At 40.8% G+C, this 19,341-nt stretch overlaps 1 protein-coding gene across 1 annotated transcript in view; it reads left to right on the forward strand.

Moving 5' to 3' along the window:
- The first annotated feature begins 835 nt into the window (after positions 1-835).
- The window catches only part of LOC136866443 (uncharacterized), a 56,933-nt gene continuing 38,427 nt past the window's right edge, over positions 836-19,341 (forward strand). The window contains exon 1 of the mRNA XM_067143402.2: positions 836-895. Coding sequence (XP_066999503.2) covers positions 869-895 — 27 coding nt within the window. The 5' untranslated portion in view covers positions 836-868. The remainder of the gene's footprint in view (positions 896-19,341) is intronic.

The raw sequence follows: 19,341 nt of genomic DNA on the forward strand, positions 1-19,341 counted from the left end.
TATCTCATCATTCCGAGTACCCTCCTGCCATTGTTCCCACCTGTTTGTACCAGCAATCATTCTCGCTACTTTCATGTCTGTTCTAATTTATGAATAAGATATCCTGAGTCCACCCAGCTTTCGCTCCTGTAAATCAAAGTTGGTCTGAAAACAGACCGATGTAAAGATACGTTGTAAAATTAAAAGAAATGTGAGTTCCTTTCTATGAAGCATATAAAATAAATACTGTTGTAAACGGTTATTGAAAATATACGAATTGTAATTGGGATCACCTACACCATTATTTTATATTTTGACCTACGTTAAAATATGTGTCAGGCAGCTAGCGTTCCCCAAGATTTAGGTAAATATTTTTAGGGTTCCTCGAAACAAAAAAAAAAAAGAAAGTTTGGAAACACCGGTGGAAGGCCTTAAAATAATAACCACCATTACCACGATGTTATGAATGTTCACAGTTCATTTATCATTCGAATTAAGACGGAGTAGGTAACAGTCACGCCTTCTTGTGTGGGAAGGATTGGTCCATTGAACTATCTTTTCCTGCAGGTCCAGGTCATTGTAGTCAGCTTCTTGTTACGAACAGGTTGGTATAAATCAAGATGCACCATAATCCCAAAACCTGTTTTTTAAACAGATAAGTTGTAAAATGCTCTAATTTAAATAATGACTAAAGTAAATAAAATTAACAAGCTTAATAGAAGTCATTCCGCTGCATCATTACATGCTGCCGTGCTCCAATAGCGCAATTCTTTGGTTGCTATAGCAACAGCAGCGAGAGCCACCTGCGGGTTCTTACCAAACAGTTGCGGTCCAGCCTGTACTGGTCTACCTGTTAGAAGCGCAGGAGCAGAAGACAACAACAGACAGCATGACCATGGGCCTTGCGATACAGCTGGTGAGTAACATCTAGTCTCCTTTCACCTTTAAGTTTTCTGAAACACATAAGCATAGAATTAAACAGAGGAATAGAAACACGATTGTGCAGAGTAGGCCTATATCATATTAATACAGTCATTGTTTTATCCTGATGTGTCTGTTTCCAAAGAGTATTTGTCATGCTTATTTGTGCTTCCATAGAAAGGATTGCTCTTAGCAAGGATGTTCATTGGAAATAAAGTAATTTAATGAAATATTTCATAACATATTAAGTAGCTCACGACTAAGTAGAGTAATCTTATATCCTGATCCATCCGATGATAATATCTCAATTCAATTACAGTTATCTTTTCACTGATGAATGAATTAATTGCATTGCATGAATTAAACATACAGTATTATATTATGTGTCGCTCTACTGACACCGTTATTTTTCGTTTTGGCGTACATATTAACTGTCTCACAATGAGTCTTTCTTCTGTAATGAAGTACCGGTAACGTTGCAATTTAAATTCTGGCGGCGAACCAGAACACGGTCAGTATCTTAACAGCTTATCTAACACGGCACCATGCGTACAACAGATACAGTGACAAATGCCAAGTTATTCATTGAAATTGCGATCGTTAATTTCGCATTTATCGTTTTGCTGTGTGAAAAGAACTTCGTAATGTTTCCAGCATCATGTAAGGTACATAGCAACACATTTGTATTTTTATAAAGCACTCGGTTTATTATCAATAATAATAATAATAATAATAATAATAATAATAATAATAATAATAATAATAATAATGGACTTAACCCCAATTTCTTTGGGGCGGCATTTCGTGTGGATTTTGCCCAGTTTTACGGCTAGATACGCTTCTTGAGGTCAGCCACCCGTAGAGGGATGCGTTCACTATTGTTTCTGTCGTGGTTGGTAGCTTGGTGTGTTATATACAAAGATGAACACAAACACCTAGTCCTCGAGATAGAGGAATTAATAATGCGTAGTAAAAATCCCCATCTAATCCGTAATCAAACCCAGGGCCCTCTGAACTGAAGGCAACTGCGTTGACGTCTCTACCAAGGAGCCGAATAATAATAATACAACGTATTTAATGCCCTTCAATTAATATGTTTTAAGAGACGCAGGTGTGCATGAATTGTTTCAGTAATTCGACTGACGTGGGTCACTAGTATTTAAGCACTGCTAAATTCTAAATTCTCTGTGCCAAGAATCAAAATTACAACGTTGAGCATAGAAGGTGAATATTTATTATTATTATTATTATTATTATTATTATTATTATTATTATTATTATTATTATTATTATTATTATTATTATTATTTCTGTCTGAGTCACTCAGCCCGGCGAAAAATAACACAATTCTAAGCCGGATGCCTGGTGGAATTGGTTAAGTATTCACCTTCTATGCTCAAGGTTGTAATTTTGATTCTTGGCACAGACGGTTGGAATTTAGCAGTTCTTAAATAGTAGTGACCCATGTCAGTCGAATTACTGAAACAATTCTTGCACACCTCCGTCTCTTAAAAACTGATAGTAATTGAAGGGCGTTAAATACATTGTATTATTATTGGAAATATTTTAGAAAAAATGTAAAATACAGGTGTTTGAGGTAACAATTACGGCTAGCATAAATTCCTTAAAATCAACGTTTTAAAGCCGTACGGGAAAAATGAAATGTCGTATGGCTTTTAGTGCCGGGATATCCCAGGACGGGTTCGGCTCGCCAAAGTGCAGGTCTTTCTATTTGACACCCGTAGGCGACCTGCGCGTCGTGATGAGGATGGAATGATGATGAAGACAACACATACACCCAGCCCCCGTGCCGTAGGAATTAACCAATTAAGGTTAAAATCCCCAACCAGGCCGGGAATTGAACCCGGGACCCTCTGAACCGAAAGCCAGTACGCTGACCGTTCAGCCAACGAGTCGGACGCCGTACGGGAAGAAAATATGAAATACTCTCCAACGGGTACCTCGGTACCTCCTGTTGGACGGGGTGGTAGAATATATCCACAGTATTTCCTGCCTGTCGTAAGAGGCGACTAAACGAGAGACCAGGAGCTAGGGATGTGGATTAGTAACCACGGTTCCCCTAGCTGAGGCTGAGCTGCTTCCGCTGGCTTGTGCTAGTCTCCTCGCTTTATTCTTTCCTATCTGACCTCAGTTGATTAATTCTTGTTCTTTTCCGACCTCGAATCCGAGACGTAGGGTGTCTTTCATTTTCACGCTCTGCTTGGCGGGCTCTTCTCTTCCTTTTGCCGGTACCTTCGGTTTTTTGAAGGGTCAGACTTCTTTCGTTTTTCCCTATGATTAATGTTATTTGCGCACTTGTACTTCCTCTTAACACAATAATCACCACAACAAGTCAATGAATTCCGATCTGAGTGGCTCAGACGATTTGAGGCGCTGGCCTTCTAACCCTAACTTGGCACTTTCGATCCTGGCTCAGTCCGGTGGTATTTGAAGGTGCTCAAATACGTCAGCCTCGTGTCGGTAGATTTACTGGCACGCAAAAGAACTCCTACGGGACAACATTCCAGCACCTCGGCGTCTCAGAAAACCTTCAGAAGTAGTTAGTGGAACTAAAAACAATAACATTATAAATAAATGTTTACGTACACTGAAAAATGTTTCTGATGGTATGTTTACATGTTGGAAGAAGTTCGTGCGGTAAGTAACTACAGTATCGAACAGTTTCACTTTTCACATTCTTTTGAAGAATCTAACCATACGAAATAATAGGAAGCAATGGCGGTTCGTGCAAGAAGGGCTTTTGGGCGCCCCTCCACCGCCTTTTCAAAAACACTTAGGCCTAACATAATTTCACTCTGTAACCGATCGCATAAAGAGATGGACAAATGTAGTTAAGTCGAACTTATGGTGATGTGCTATTCAGTTAAACAATATTTTGTGTATTATTTTGGCTGTAAATATTTCGCTTTATTGTTTTCAAAGATAGGGCAAAGGTTGTCAGACCGTGGCAGCTGTTCAGCAAGCACGATGTTTTCTCTTTAGTCGTGATGCTGTCGGGCTCTGGCAGGAGAGCCCTCTGTAGGTTCCTAGAATTTAGCAGGTGTGCGGAGTGCAGGAGAAGTGTGGAAGGACGATATGGGCTTGTCAGGTGAAGGAAGAGTGCAGGCGGGTGTATGGTCTGTTCGGCAGAGCCCGCAGCAACATCGCCTTAACTTTAGGATGTACCTAGGCTTTCCCCCTCACGTCTTACATTAATTGTTATTGGAAAATAATTCCAAAACATATTACAAAACAATGAATTCCATTATACTGACTATTTAAACAATTTATTCCTATAAAGAAGCTAAAATATTCAAAATGTAACCATAAGGTGACGGCATTATTTCTTGGTTGGTGAAATTGTTAAATACGTTTTTATGCTTTGAAATTTGGGCAAGACGAGAGAAATTCGGGCGTACACTGTGTATTTGGTTTCGTGAATGTTGTTATTGTCGCTTGTGATTGTGATTAGTTAAATAGTGCAGTGCCATAGTAGTGGTGATTACAGTAGCTGTTAGCTTGTTAATGTGTATGTATAAATACCATTGTAGTGTAGTTAATTAATTATTTAGTGTTGTAGTGCAACGAGCAGATTTCTATTCAGCCAGTGTCATCGGATTATTATTATTATTATTATTATTATTATTATTATTATTATTATTATTATTATTATTATTATTATTATTATTATGTCATCGGGTTGTTCTCCTTCTTCTTCTTCTTCTTCTTCTTCTTATAATAATATTTCATCTAAAAATATCGTGATGCTGGTCAGCGAACAGTGGACCGATTAGGAGGGGAAAGAGATGGCGGCATAGCCCTGCCAGAGTAAAATGTCACGAATCGCCACTGGTAGGAAGTTTGTATGTAATTTGAAGAGCAGCATGGGGCTCACGAGCTTCGGGTTGTGAATGCCTGCTCAGCCCATGACTCAGTGACTTCTTGTGAAGAAATGGCGATTGGCGCGATAAAACATTTCCATTGTATGTATTGGGGACAATGGACCGCTGGAGTCAAGAATCTGCTGACTTCGTCAGCCTGGTAGTTAAACCTACTCTACTCTTCCAAGGTTCATTAAGTGCTCCTAAAATAAATCTAAGAAGAATTCGTATGACTTCCATTTACTTCTGCCAATCCCTCTCCTTTAACTTTCCTACTCGTCGCCATAAGACCTATCTGTGTCAGTGCGACGTAAAGCAATTAGCAGAAAAAGAAACTTTCCTATCTCACCTCTTGTTCGTTTCCGACGCCAACGTACTAGCTTTGCGAGACCTGGAGAAGCTTTCAATTTCATTTTTATCATGGGCTTGTTCTTTCAGTAGTGGAAATTTTCATTCTTCAAAGAGTCGTACGACTTCCATCTTGTTGGTGGGGGCGGTCGAATTCATTCATGGTATCGCTTGCTTTCGTAAGAGGTGACTGGAAGGGGCCCAGAGGGTTCTCACATGGGAGCGTGGGTTGGCGACCACCGGGCTCTTTGCTTCCACTTGTGCCAGGCTCCCCACTTTGTTATCCGACCTCCCTTGGTCAACTCTTGTTCTTTTCCGACACCGACGGTATTAGGTTTGTGAAGCCGGGGTAGTCTGTCATTTTCATGACCTTTGTGGCCCTTGTCTTTCTTTTACCGATACCTTCATTCTTTGAAGTGTCGGGCTCTTCCGTTTTTCGTTTGGTTAGTGTTAATAGAGGCTGGTTGCCCACTTGCACTTTCTCTTTAAACAGTAATCACCACCACCACCACCACCACTTCTCTGTGAGTTCCATTGTTCGGACAATTTTCAGTATTGCAGGTTTTAGTGCAAAAGACTACACCAGGGCTATTCGTCTCATTTCAGCTATAGGAGTAGAGCATGGATTTAGGATGAATTTTAGCAATCTAAGACGGAATTCATCCTCAACTTGTCCCTGTGACGAATAGTGTGAATGTGTTGCTTATAGAGCCTGCTGGTATGTGCATTTAAGTAGGCTGGAAAGACTGATATCTAGTAACACATTTTGGCTCGGTGAGGAAAGCAACGCGAAGCTACCTTTCTCCTCATTGCCCTAGTACATTTTTATCACGGGCTTGTTCTTTCAGTACTGGAAATTTTCATTCTTCACTCACACACAAGCTGTCGTTGATAGCTAATGATGAACTGCCGGGGATCCAAACAGCCTTCCGGCTGAGGACTCAACAGATATGCTAGGCTAAATATGGCAAACTTTTATATAACAAGTTTAGCCCCTTTTCCTGTAATCCTCTGCGAGTGGGAGTGGCAGAATACATCCACAGTATCCCCTGCAAGTCGTGTTGACATAAAGGGGAACCAGGGGATCTCAACTTGGGAGTGTGGGTTGGCGTCCACGATCTTCCTAGCTGAGTCTACCACCCACTTTTTATCGTAAGAGACTTGAACCTCCCTCCATTAAAGAACTCTAACAAAACCGTTAACCGTAAGAATGGGCGTCAAATAAGAGCATATAGAACTCTTCTTTAGTCGTGGGTCGATGACTCTTTAACTCGACTATAATTGAGAGACATTCGTGCAGAAACTCACACCGGTTCTTCTAACATGTCCGTACTTCGGTGACCGACAGTGACTCCTTCGTGCACCTGTTCATGCCAGATTCCTGATTATGTTTTATCCACGTTTTCCATCTGAGGGGATTATAATAGCAATATCAAGGGTTCATCTGCAGGTTAGCCAGTCTGAGAACAGGTTTTGTAATGAGACTTCTCTTTCACACTAAGATATTAATGATGCCATTTGGCTTTGCCTGTAGTCCACACGGTCGTTCACTCCGGGTCTGTCGGCGAGGTCGCAACCAGGGGCTCTCAGCTAGGGACCACGGTTCCCCTAGCTGAATCTGACATTGCTTCCAATTACTTGTGCCAGACTCCTCACTTTCATATTTCCTCCCTTGGTCAACTCTTGTTCTCTTTCGACACCGATGGTATTAGATTTATAAGACCCAGAGAATCTTTCTTCCTCACGTCCTTCGCGGCCCTCACCTTTCTTTGACCCATATCTTCATTCTTTGAAGTGTTAGACATCTTCCAATGTCCTTCTGTTTAGTGTTAAGAGAGGATTGTCGCTTAGTTGTACCTCAATTTAAAGCGGCCACTCTCAGTGAGGTCTCCCAAAGTTCGAACACATCCTTCCTACGAATTGGAGAATCACTTACTTGTGAGTATGACGGTTGTCTTCTGAGTACATCAGTGATCATGTTGCCAGTTATGGGTTCTTAGATGATGACTTTTCTTCCTGGACTTTTACTCAATTTCTTGGGATAGGTATTTGATGTGGATTTGATCCAGTTTTACTACTGTATGCCCTTCCTGACACTAGCCCTATGCGGAGGGACATACTCACTATTGCGTGTTTATGTGGAGGCTGGTAGTGTGGTGTGTTGCATGAAGAAGAGAACACAACAACCCAGTCCCCGAGCCAAAATAATTAACAATATATAGTTAAAATCCCCAGTCCTCCCTGGGGCCACTCTCTGACTAGTCAGCCAAGAAGTAGTTCTTAGATGAGTCAAGAGATCAATTATTGTATAACCACAAGCTCTGCTGGCACATTTAAAAAAACCAAAGTTCCTTGTTATAGAACAATGTGGTCAGTTTCGTAATTTTCTCGTTCCTTTCTGTGACACCATCTTGTATTAGATTCGTGCTTTCGTAGCTGTTAATCAAAATATGATACGCCCCAAGGAAAATTCGTCACCACATCGGCAAAGGAACAGAATAATTTTATGGCCTCAGCTAACGTGTGCAGGTGTTTTTATTCTACCGGACGAGTTGGACGTGTGGTTAGGGGCGCGCAGCTGTGAGCTTGAATCGGGGGATAGTGGGTACGAATCCCACTGTCGGCAGCCCTGAAGATGGTTTTCCGTGGTTTCTCATTTTCATACAAGGAAAATGCTGGGTTTGTACCTTGAATAAGGCCACGGCCACTTCTTTCCCAGTCCTAGGCCTTTCCTATCCCATCGTCGCCATAAAACCTATCTGTGCCGGTGCGACGTAAAGCAAATTGTAAAAAATAAATAAAAAAAATAAATGACGCCATCTAGGATGCCTACTTATCAATTTAGACATTTTGTTTTACCGTACCGGCTCCATGGCTAAATGCTTGCCGTGCTGGCCTTTGGTCACAGAGGTCCCGGGTTCGATTCCCAGCAGGGTCGGGAATTTTAATCATTATTGGTTAATTTCGCTGGCACGGGGACTGGGTGTTTGCGTCGTCTTCATCATCATTTAATCCTCATCACGACGCGCAGATCGCCTACGGGAGTCAAATCTAAAGACCTGGCGAGCCGAACATGTCCTCGGGTACTGCCGGCACTAAAAGCCATACGCCATTTTATTTACCGTACCAGGTAGCAGAGTAAACCAGCTCTCTATGGCTAAGTTTTAATGTTGTCGTGTATGCATCAGTTGTGTCACCCGAGATCTTTCACATACCAATGTCGTACGACACTGAGTGTCGAAAGGGCTCTTTCCTCGGCCTTAAAAATCCGACCACCTTTGACAGGGTTTGAACCAGTGATCTTGAGATCTGGAGCCCGATATTCTACAATTGAGCTTACCATATTCTTCTTATCTACTGATCTATCCTGGATTTGCTGACAAGATTTCTGAACAGTTAAATAAGATTGGAACCTCATAACTCGAAGAACTCACAAACCGAAGTGAAGTACATTATGTCTACGGGATCTCATGTTTATTCTTTGAAAGGATCTAACTCACTCACTCACTCACTCACTCACTCACTTACTTACTTACTTACTATATCAGGCTTTTGTTTTCCCGAATAGTGCAGGCACTTTCTTTTCCTCTTCTAACCCCCTGTGGGTGGTAGAATATATCCACGGTATCAGTTGCTTGTCGTAAAAGGTAACTAATGAGGTGCCAGGGACTCTGAGCTTGGGAGAGTGTGTTGGCAACCACGGGGCCACTAGTTGAGTCTGTCCTTGCTTCCCCTTGCTTGTGTCAGGCTGCTGAATTTCTGCTTTCTTAACTGACCTCTCTTGGTCAATTCTTGTTCTCTTCTGACCCTGGCGGTACTAGGTTTGCGAGGCCCATGCCCTTCGTGGCCCTTGTCTTTCCTTTACCGATACCTTTATTTTTCGAAGTGTCGCATCTCTTCCTTTTCTGATTAGTGTGAAGAGAGGATGGTTGCTCAGTTGTACTTCTTCTGAAAACAATAATTACCAATCAATCAATCAATCAATCAATCAATCAATCAATCAATCAATCAATCAATCAATCAATCAATCAATCAATCAATCAATCAATCAATCAATCAATCAATCAATCAATCAATCAATCAATCAATCAACCAATCAATCAATCAATCAATCAATCAATCAATCAATCAATCAATCAATCAATCAATCAATCCTGATCTGCATTTAGGGCAGTCGCTCAGGTGGCAGATTCGCTATCTGTTGTTTTCCTAGCCTTTTCTTAAATGTGTAAAGAAATTGGGAATTTATTGTACATCTCCCTTGGTAAGTTATTCCAATTCCTAACTCCCCTTGCTATAAACTAATATTTACCCCAGTTTGTTGTCTTGAATCCCAACGTTATCTTCATATTGTAATCTTTCCTACTTGTAAAGACACTACTCAAACTTCTTTGTCTACTAATTGTGACGTACCCACTTGGCCCACAGATGTATGACAAATTTATAACGTGGCGGGTCACTTTAATATTAAAATAAATAAATGATATGTTATTGTTTCTCCAGAAACAGTATCCCAAGGGCGCCAGTCTTCAAGCTTATGGCTTGAAAACAAAAGTAGATAATTAATAATAATAATAATGCGTAATGAGACTCAAAAAACTCCCAGGGGTGAGGTGAACGGAACACAAATCATTAAGTACACTAACTTGGAATTTAAGGATCATTAATAATCATTTCATAAAATACAAATTAAAACAGCTATTTATTAAGATGAAAAACGTGACGTAACGGCGTTTTAACGACATCTGAACTTACGGAAGCAAAAGAAAAATTGAATGAAATTAATTTTAAAAATGAACTGTTGCGCGAAGACTTGCAGTAACTTATGCCATAAGCTCACCATATGTAGACTCTGTTGTCTTGAAGCTGATGATATGTGGATCTCGTACCGGCTGCCTTCTCTGTTGTTGGATTCCAGTCCTACTTCTACATTTCCTGTCCTTAACACTTCCTACTGTACTCCTTACATAAAGTCGTAATGCGTCCTAATTTTAAGTGCAAAACCACCATGGGTTATGTTCATGGAGAGAATACATTCGTATTCTTCCGTATTACGGAACAGTAGTGTAGCTAAATTCATAATAAGAGCTCTTCTGCCCTATACTAGTCAAAGCCGGTCTCCCGTTGACTACCTCTCGTCATTGAGATAACAAGTCCCAATGAGAGTAACTTTTGAGTAGAATATACTCAGATGCGAAGTGAACTAAGTTAAAATCTTCTCCGATGTGTAGACGTAGAATCGTAGTAAGAGTATCTTCCAAGCGTGAGAATCAGAATCATAATGTCCGAATACAAGTGACAATCTGCTCACGAGTAAGAATAAGAGTATGAATGTGAATCTCAATTTGAATAAGAATGCTAATGAGAATGTCCTCTCCAGCTCTTGTCGGTGGTATATATCGGTTCAAAAGTCTCCTTCCATCAGCCATATCACATGGTTCAGTAAGATTCGAGGTCTCATCCCTTCTCCGATGTATTGCTGTGAATCCATCACGTTGCTTCATTACGTTCATTCACTTAGGCTGAACTTTCCCGCTGAAATAAAGCGTCCCGAAGCGGAGTTTGAAAAGTGGGTGTTAATAATGTATCAACTGTCTCTTCATGAGGTAGAGAGGGTAAGGTCTCTCGTAACCTAGATGACGTACTTTTCCTGGAATTGGGCTGAAATTAGCCTGCTGACTCTGGTCACCTCACAACGGCTATTGGAAAATTTACTGCAAGTTATTAATATGCACGATGTTGAAATACTTTACCCAATAATTTGTTCGTTCAGAATACGTTATAGCCGCGAAACAAAGAAATGAAATGGTGATTGAAATGGATGATAAAAACCCTATATATATATATATATATATATATATATATACATATTAATTTAAACATGACCTATCAGTGATTAAATATACACATCTTATCAATTAATTGCATAGTTCAATAATTAAAAACATTCAGTGATGTCCCAAACATCACATATTTCATTCCACTCCATCTCTCCACTGACAGCTCGGAACCACTTAGTCGAGCAGCTCGTCTCCTTTCTCCCAAGTCTTCTCAGCCCGAACTTTGCAACTACTACCACCGTCTCTTTAACAGTTATTATAATGTTTAAATGTTTATAATTTTTCAATAAGAAGCTTGGGGGCCACAGCATTTACTCTGCAGGTCAGGTCTCATATCATCCACGAGCTAAGTTCAAGAGCGAGTGATTTACTTGAGTTAGGCTTATCACTTTCATCTTCCTCTCCGACCTTCTTTGGTTTTCGAAGTCGTTTCTTTTTTTTACGACCTTCGTGGCTCTTCCTTTTCTTTTACCATTCCCTTTATTTTTGAAGGATCATTTCTCTTCCTTCATCTTTTGATTAGAGTTAGCTGAACTTCCCCTTAAAACAATAACCACTACCACTAACATCTGCCGTCAAAACTAATTATTCTAACCTTTGTAGGTTGAACAGGAGTATCAGTTAAGATCTTAAAGTCTTGGGACTCGACCGTTTTCAATGTTGCAAAACCTGTCTGTATTCGATTATAATTCTCTAATTAGAACTTGGTTGACCGCTGCTAGCTAACTGCTTAATACTGTGAGCTTCGTGTTAAGAACATTTCTAAGAAGCTTTCTTTCCTGGTTTTCTCTTGAGATATGACGTATTTATGATCATAGTTGTGTGTAGGAAGGACAGAGAGAGAGAGTTATAATGGTGGAGGGGTCTTTTCATATTAGATTGCGGCAATATATTTTTCTCTGTACTATTCTTCAGGCAATCAATTCCTTGCCTGAGTTCTTCGTTTCATGTTAACATATTTTGATTGCACTGAGAAGACAAACCGTAACAAAGAGCTGATAGATTACATATGAATCTCCTGGAATAATTCATAGGTCATGAGATTCTGCTACCCTGCAGTTTAGGAAACTAAAAGGGCTTCTTGTAGGAGTGGGACGATAGGTTTAAATTCCACATTTTCCCATCCTAGACCTTATTTTCCGTGGATGTTCACTTGTAGTTCCCTTGTGGGCGGGGGCGGTAGAATAGGCCCACATCCACTGATCTCTTGACTGCCATAAGAAGCGGTTAAAGAGGATCAGGAGCATGGGTTGGTGACCACGGTTTCCGTACCCAAGTCTGGTATTACTTCTTCTTACTTAAATCAGGCTCGTCGCTTTCATCTTCCCTGTCTGACCTCCTTTGTCTGTTGTCACCACAAAGACGCATACATGACATGCTGTCAATTGTGTACACTATTTTATTTACAAATTATATACACATATTCTACACACATGCACTAATAAACTGTCATTTTGAACACTTGACTACTATGCTCTTGAACAAACCACTGTTACGAATAATAATAATAAGACTGCCACAATAGCATGTCAACGTAATATCAATCACAACATGAATTCACATACTCGATTAACGACTTTCACTCACAACTCTACTCAACCCTTAAGACTGCCTCTCTATATACATAGCCTGGCCAGGCTTCTAGAAGAATATGATACAACATGTTTTCTCGTAATTTTTAGTCTCCAACAACCTATTTACAATGAATGGATTTATTTTTCTGTAACTCTGTAGAGCCAAAGATACGTTGTTCCGGACTGTTACCGTGTGTTGCAAAATATTACATTGGATTTATACATCATATATACAGATAATAATTTATATACTATTAATTACGTGTTCTTACCTTAAATAAACTCATATTAATATACATACAGCATATGTTTCATGACATAACCTTACAAATAATATGATCATGATTTATACCAGATAAAGTCCGGACATAACTACATAAATAATAATACTAATAGATGTAAACAACTTCATAGCCACACCTCACAAGTAATAATAATAATAATAATAATAATAATAATAATAATAATAATCGATATTTCTATTATTTATCCAGGGGTTAGAGAATTGTTTCCAAGTTATACTAGTCCATTACACTTGCATCATGTCTAACTCTTGTTCTTTCCTGACCACGACGGCATTAACGCCCTTCATACCCCATCCCTTTCTCTGTCGGTACCTTCATTATTCGAAATGTTGAACCTCTTCCTTTTCTCCTTTTGATTAGTGTTAAGAGAGGAAGGTTGCTCAGTTGTACTTCCTCTTAAAACAATAATCAGCATCATCTCTCTATTTGTAATCCTGACAAATTTGTGAATAGTACCTCACATACGAAAAAAATAATAATAATGGCGCAACAGCCCATTAAGAACATAGGCCTTTCAAGACGACTGCTGCCGAACAAGATGGTCTTCAGATATTGTTTGTTGCGTGTCTTGGTTATCGTAATGCCATCTTCATCCGTACCACTTGCCGTTAGCAGACAGCTCCTCAGTTGATCTCAGGAGGCTGACTGAACCACGCTCTGGTCCTCAGTTCGTAATTTTAATCGACCGGCCATGAATCGAACCTGAGGCTGCGGTTAAGGGGCTGACATTCCACCTCCACACCACGGGGAAGGCCGCCTAACATAATTATGGTTACGAAATATTCCTTTCAAGTTCTAGCCTCAACTAATTAGAAAAACACTATACAAACCATCAGATAGACTTAACATGCATTCAGTAAACGATACTGTTGACCACAATGTCCGAAGCCCCTTATTTGAAACAACAATAACATAAACAACAATATCGACCTAATTCTGGAACTTGAGTACTAAATGATGGTCGCCTATGAATAGGACGGATGACCTGGAAGATAAATTAATAATAAAAATAATAATAATAATAATAATAATAATAATAATAATAATAATAATAATAAGGCTAATCCACAAGATGTTGATGTATACTGAAAAACTAAAGAACGTACCATGGATACAACACGTTAAAAATGATCTGGAAGAGGCCCAGATATAAACATCAGAAATACTGGACAGAAACATTTACCGTCAGAAGATAAATGGAGCTCGACTAAGTGGTATGTTCCGAGCTGTCAGCGGAGAGATGGCGTGGAATGACATTAGTACACGAATAAGTTCGAATGGCGTTTATAAAAGTAGGAAAGATCACAATATGAGGATAAAGTTGGAATTCAAGAGGACAAACTGGGGCAAATATTCATTTATAGGAAGGGGAGTTAGGGATTGGAATAACTTACCAAGGGAGATGTTCAATAAATTTCCAATTTCTTTGAAATCATTTAGGAAAAGGCTAGGAAAGCAACAGATAGGGAATCTGCCACCTCGGCGACTGCCCTAAATGCAGATCAGTATTGATTTATTGATTGAAAAATTGGGTAGTAAAGCCAGAGAATGAAGTCCCTAAAAGATCGGGGATTAACTGGTCAGAGGAAAGAAAACAGGCACACAGTGAATGAAAGCAATATGGTCTGTTAGAAAGGCGAATCATAACTACAATGCGTGATACAACAGGGTCCATACGCAAATAATAATAATAATAATAATAATAATAATAATAATAATAATAATAATAATAATGAAATGTCGTATGGCTTTTAGTGCCGGGATATCCCAGGATGGGTTCGGCTCGCCAGGTGCAGGTCTTTCTATTTGACTCCCGTAGGCGACCTGTGCGTCGTGATGAAGATGAAATGATGATGAAGACAACACATACACCCAGCCCCCGTGCCAATGGAATTAACCAATTAAGGTTAAAATCCCCGACCCGGCCGGGAATCGAACCCGGGACCCTCTGAACCGAAGGCAAGTACGTTGACCATTCAGCCAACGAGTCGGACATAATAATAATAATAATAATAATAATAATAATAATAATAATAATAATAATAATAATAATAATAATAATAACTAGCTGTTCAGACGATACCACGACACATACCGACACCCTGGCGTCTGTTAAGCCTGTTAACAGATTGAATAATAACTAGCTAACTAGAGATAGGTATTGGTAAGAGCACGTAAACACTCTTTTTACAAGTTGCTTTACGTCGCACAGACACAGATAGGTCTTATGGCGACGATGGGAGAGGAAAGGGCCACTCGGCTATCACGCTCCTAACCCCGAGGAACTCTCAGCTTGGGAGCGTGGGTTAGAAACCACGGGACTTCTAGCTGAGAATGGCATTGTTTCCACTTACTTGTCCCAGGCTTCTCACCTTTATATTTACTATCCAACTTTCCTTGGTCAACTCTTGTTCTCTACCAACTCCGATGATATTAGATTTGCCAGGTTTAGGGAGTCCTTCACTCTGATCCTTTGTGACTTTTCCCTTTCTTTTGCTGATACCTCATTCTTCGAAAGGTCAGACCTCTTCCATTTGTTTTCTGATCAGTTTTAAGGGAGGACCGTTGTTCAATTGTACTTCTCCTCAAAATAGTTATCATCACAATCAAAACTATCATGCCCCTAGCTTTCAGACCACTTTACACATAAATGTAAATAAGGTAAATGAGGTTCACAAAGTTATCATTAAATGAAATACCAAAGTAGCTGCTCCAAGTGCCCTGGTCGTTGACGTCTTGCTTGTAAATGTCTCTCCTCCCTCATCAGACGACAGAAGGACCTTCGATGAGAGTATTAGCATTCATTTAGAGAGGAGTGATTTACATAAATATCGACAATGTGGGAGGAGAAGCAGTTTGTTTACAAGGCCACAGTCTCTGGTGTCATCAGTGTTTAAAGAGTGAAATAATGCAGATGTGCTGCCATTTACTCAAGTTTGTGAAAGGACTACGTTTTAACACTATCTATTCTCTTCTATTACTGTAGTTACTGTAGTGGCTACACATAAAATAAAAATGGAATTCTAATAAGGTAATTCCGGTAGAGTTGCCGCACTTTTTATGTCTTTTGTTATATCTCGGTATATATACTTTAAAAATTGTTGCAAATTCATCGAGCATAATTTGAAAACATGTACATTTGATCAGAGATGAACAAAATATTGTTAATTGAAAGTAAATGGGAAAAAGGAGGGAACAAAGATATTGTTGCATCAACGGCGTCTCTCCCTGGATCCCGGTATAGATGCCGACTTTGCTCGGGACAGATGCCGCAAGTAAAATAATTAATGACGAAATCAAATTTAAGCCAATTTGTTCAACTTTAATATAACCGAACACTAGAACGTAATACAAGACAATTATATCCAAATAATATAATCATTCAATGGTAAAAGAATCTATCTGATAATTTACAACATTAAATTAATCATTAATAATAATTAATAATTAATTTCGATTTACTATGAATGTGCGTGTGCAATGGATTCTTCACTGTGTTATATAAAACCCCACGGCACTTAACGCCCTTGAAAAGGCTCTGGCCTGCCCAGCGAGCGCTGCTCAGCCCGAAGGCCTGCAGATTACGAGGGGCCATGTGGTCAGCACGACGCATCCTCTCGGCCGTTATTCTGGGCTTCCGATACCGGGGCCGCCATCTCACCGTCAGATAGTTCCTCAATTCTAATCACGTAGGCTGAGTGGACCTCTAACCAGCCCTCAGGTCGAGAGAAAAATCCCTGACTTGGCCGAAAATCGAACCCGGGGCCTCCGGGCGAGAGGCAGGCACGCTATCCCTACACCACGGGGCCGTCGTGTTATATAAAGGAAACATCAAAATCATAATGAATATAATTCTGTTTGGCACAGTAATGTGAAAACATGTCTAAGGCAGAATTCTTGAATCAAAAACTGATGTTTATCCTCTTACATGTTTTTTACAGATTGTTTCTTAAAACTTTGTTCTCTAGCAATCTTGCTGCAACAGTCGTTATATGTGGAGCAAGATTCATGCAGCCACTGTTTGTAACTCAAACACTAGATACAGTCATCCTTTTTTGAATATAATTTTGACTTCGGTGATTATTAAAGGAGCTATACCTGCTTGACTCAGAGAGCCTTTTTCCAGATTTCCTGACTGCATTCTAAGTTTGTGTTCGTTCAGGAATTCTGTAGTATGATTCTGCCTCCCTGATCAGTATTTCCTTGGCTTTCAGTCTTTTAACAGCCTCTCTTAAATTTTCCTCTGTCCATTGAGGTCTTTTAACAGTGCCCTTACTTTTATACTGAGCAAGCATTTGAAGCCAACTTAATATACAATAAATTAACACACGGAAAAACTGTCAGGAGGAAACATCTACTCGCCTCAAGATATCGGCTATAATTGGCGTAATATACGAGCAAATTTCGTCACACTTGCAGACAGTACTTCTTCCTTAGAAACTGAAAAAACACACATATTGCCATCTAGCTGTAACGATGGGAACCTTTAGCTACAGTGTATGCGGCATCTCTACTGGAGCGGCATCTGTCCCGGATTTACCTTATGATAAAGGCACTAACCACTATGGGTGCGGGTGGTAGAATACAACCAGCCTGTCGTAATAGGAGACGAACACGACGTAATCATCAGAGGTTGTTGTCTTTGCAGCGTGACTTGGAGACCACGAGGTACTTAACTGAGTCTAAGCAATAATTCTACGTGTCCGTGCTAAGCTTCTAGCTTTCTCTTTCCTATCCGACTTCGCTTGGTTAATACTTATCCTCTTCCGACCCCGACGGTATTAGATTTGCGAGTCGTAGGGAATAATTTTCATTCCCTTCGTGACATTTCCATTCTTTTGCCGACACTTGCATTCTTCGAAGATCCAATCTCTTACTTTTTCACTTCTGGTAAGTCTTCAGAGTAATTATTCCTCTTAAATCAATAATCACATGCACACCTAAGAAATACTATACATCCATGACATTTGTCATAAAGCCTTTTATTACTTCCCAGCCTTGTGAGTGTAGCGAGGCGACCATGTGCACACTAGCTGAGTTTGACATTGCTTCTATACTGAGTGGCCAAAAGTCACTCTAAGGGGTGTCCCACTAGAAAATGTGCCGTGTATGACCCCTGAGCGTTGCGGCTAGCTGTGGCGTAGCTGAACAATCTGTTGCATACACCATTGTCGTGAAGATGGCAACACGTCGCGAATTAACCGACTTTGAACGTGGGATGCTCATCGGCGCACGACGCATGGTTCATAGCATTGCGGAGATTACACGCGAATTCGGGCTTAAGAGGTCAAGAGAGTTGAGGGTGGATCTTCAATATCGCAGCGAGAATGTTACCACCCGCATAAACCGCCGCACGGAAAAAACCACGAGTGTTTAACGAACGGACATCACGTCGCCTCTGCCAGAACTATCCTGGGCGCTCGACGGGCTACTGTGAGTTAGGTCACCACCCAGTAGAATGTTGGGAATCAGGAACCCATTTCTACCAGGGCTGTAAGGAGGCAACTGCACTACATAGGCTTCACCAGCCGACAACCAACTCGTGTCCCTTTGCTGCTCAGCACAGAGCTCAACCATGTGCATGGACCCGCGAACATCGGCAATGGACCATGGAACATTGGCGGTGTGTGGTGTGGTCCGATGAATCCCAGTTCCAGTTGTATCGAGCTGATGGGCGCGTGAGAGTGTGGCGTATGCCCCGTGAAGCTATGGATCCTGCGTGTCAACAAGGTTGTGTCCATGCGGGAGGCGGCTCAGTTCTGGTCTGGGCGGCGTTCGCAGGCCCCATTTTTCGGCTGCAGGGAGCGCTGACAGGTGAACGTTATGGGGAAATTCTTTCAGACCATCTGTATTCCTTTCTGGCCCTAGAGTACCCTGATGGAGATGTCATGTTTCAACAGCACAATGCGCCATGTCACCACTGTGTGGGAGCACGCAGGTGGTTGGAGGATCACTCTAGTGAAGTTACGACCATAGATTGGCCCTCCAGATCCCCCGATCTTAATCCAGTCGAGCATTTATGGAATGTTGTCGATGCTGGTGTACGCTCCATGAACCCCGCACTGACTACACAGGACCAATTGTAGGTAGCAGTGCAAGATGCATGGCTCCAGATCCCTCCACTACGATTCCAACACCTTATAGAGTCAATCCCTCGCTGTATTGCTGCCGTTTTAAGGGCTCTTGGAGGAGCAACTCGTTATTAACATCACATTCAGTGTCTCCCTATGACTTCTGGCCACTCATTGTATTTACTTGTGTTAATCTCCTCACCTTCATATTGTCTATCCCACCTCCCTTAGTCAACCTGTGTTCTCCTCCAGCCTCGGAAATATTATATTTGAGAGGCCTAGGGCGTCTTTCAAAGTCATGTCCTTCGTTTCCCTCCCTCATCTTTTACCGATACCTTCCATCTTCGAGAGATCAGACGTCTTCCTTTTTCTCTTCTGATTTCGATGGTCCCCTTAAAACAGTAATAATCACTACCACCGGC

This window comes from Anabrus simplex, chromosome 1 (genome assembly GCF_040414725.1).
Source record: "Anabrus simplex isolate iqAnaSimp1 chromosome 1, ASM4041472v1, whole genome shotgun sequence".
Taxonomy (NCBI): Eukaryota; Metazoa; Arthropoda; class Insecta; order Orthoptera; family Tettigoniidae; genus Anabrus; species Anabrus simplex.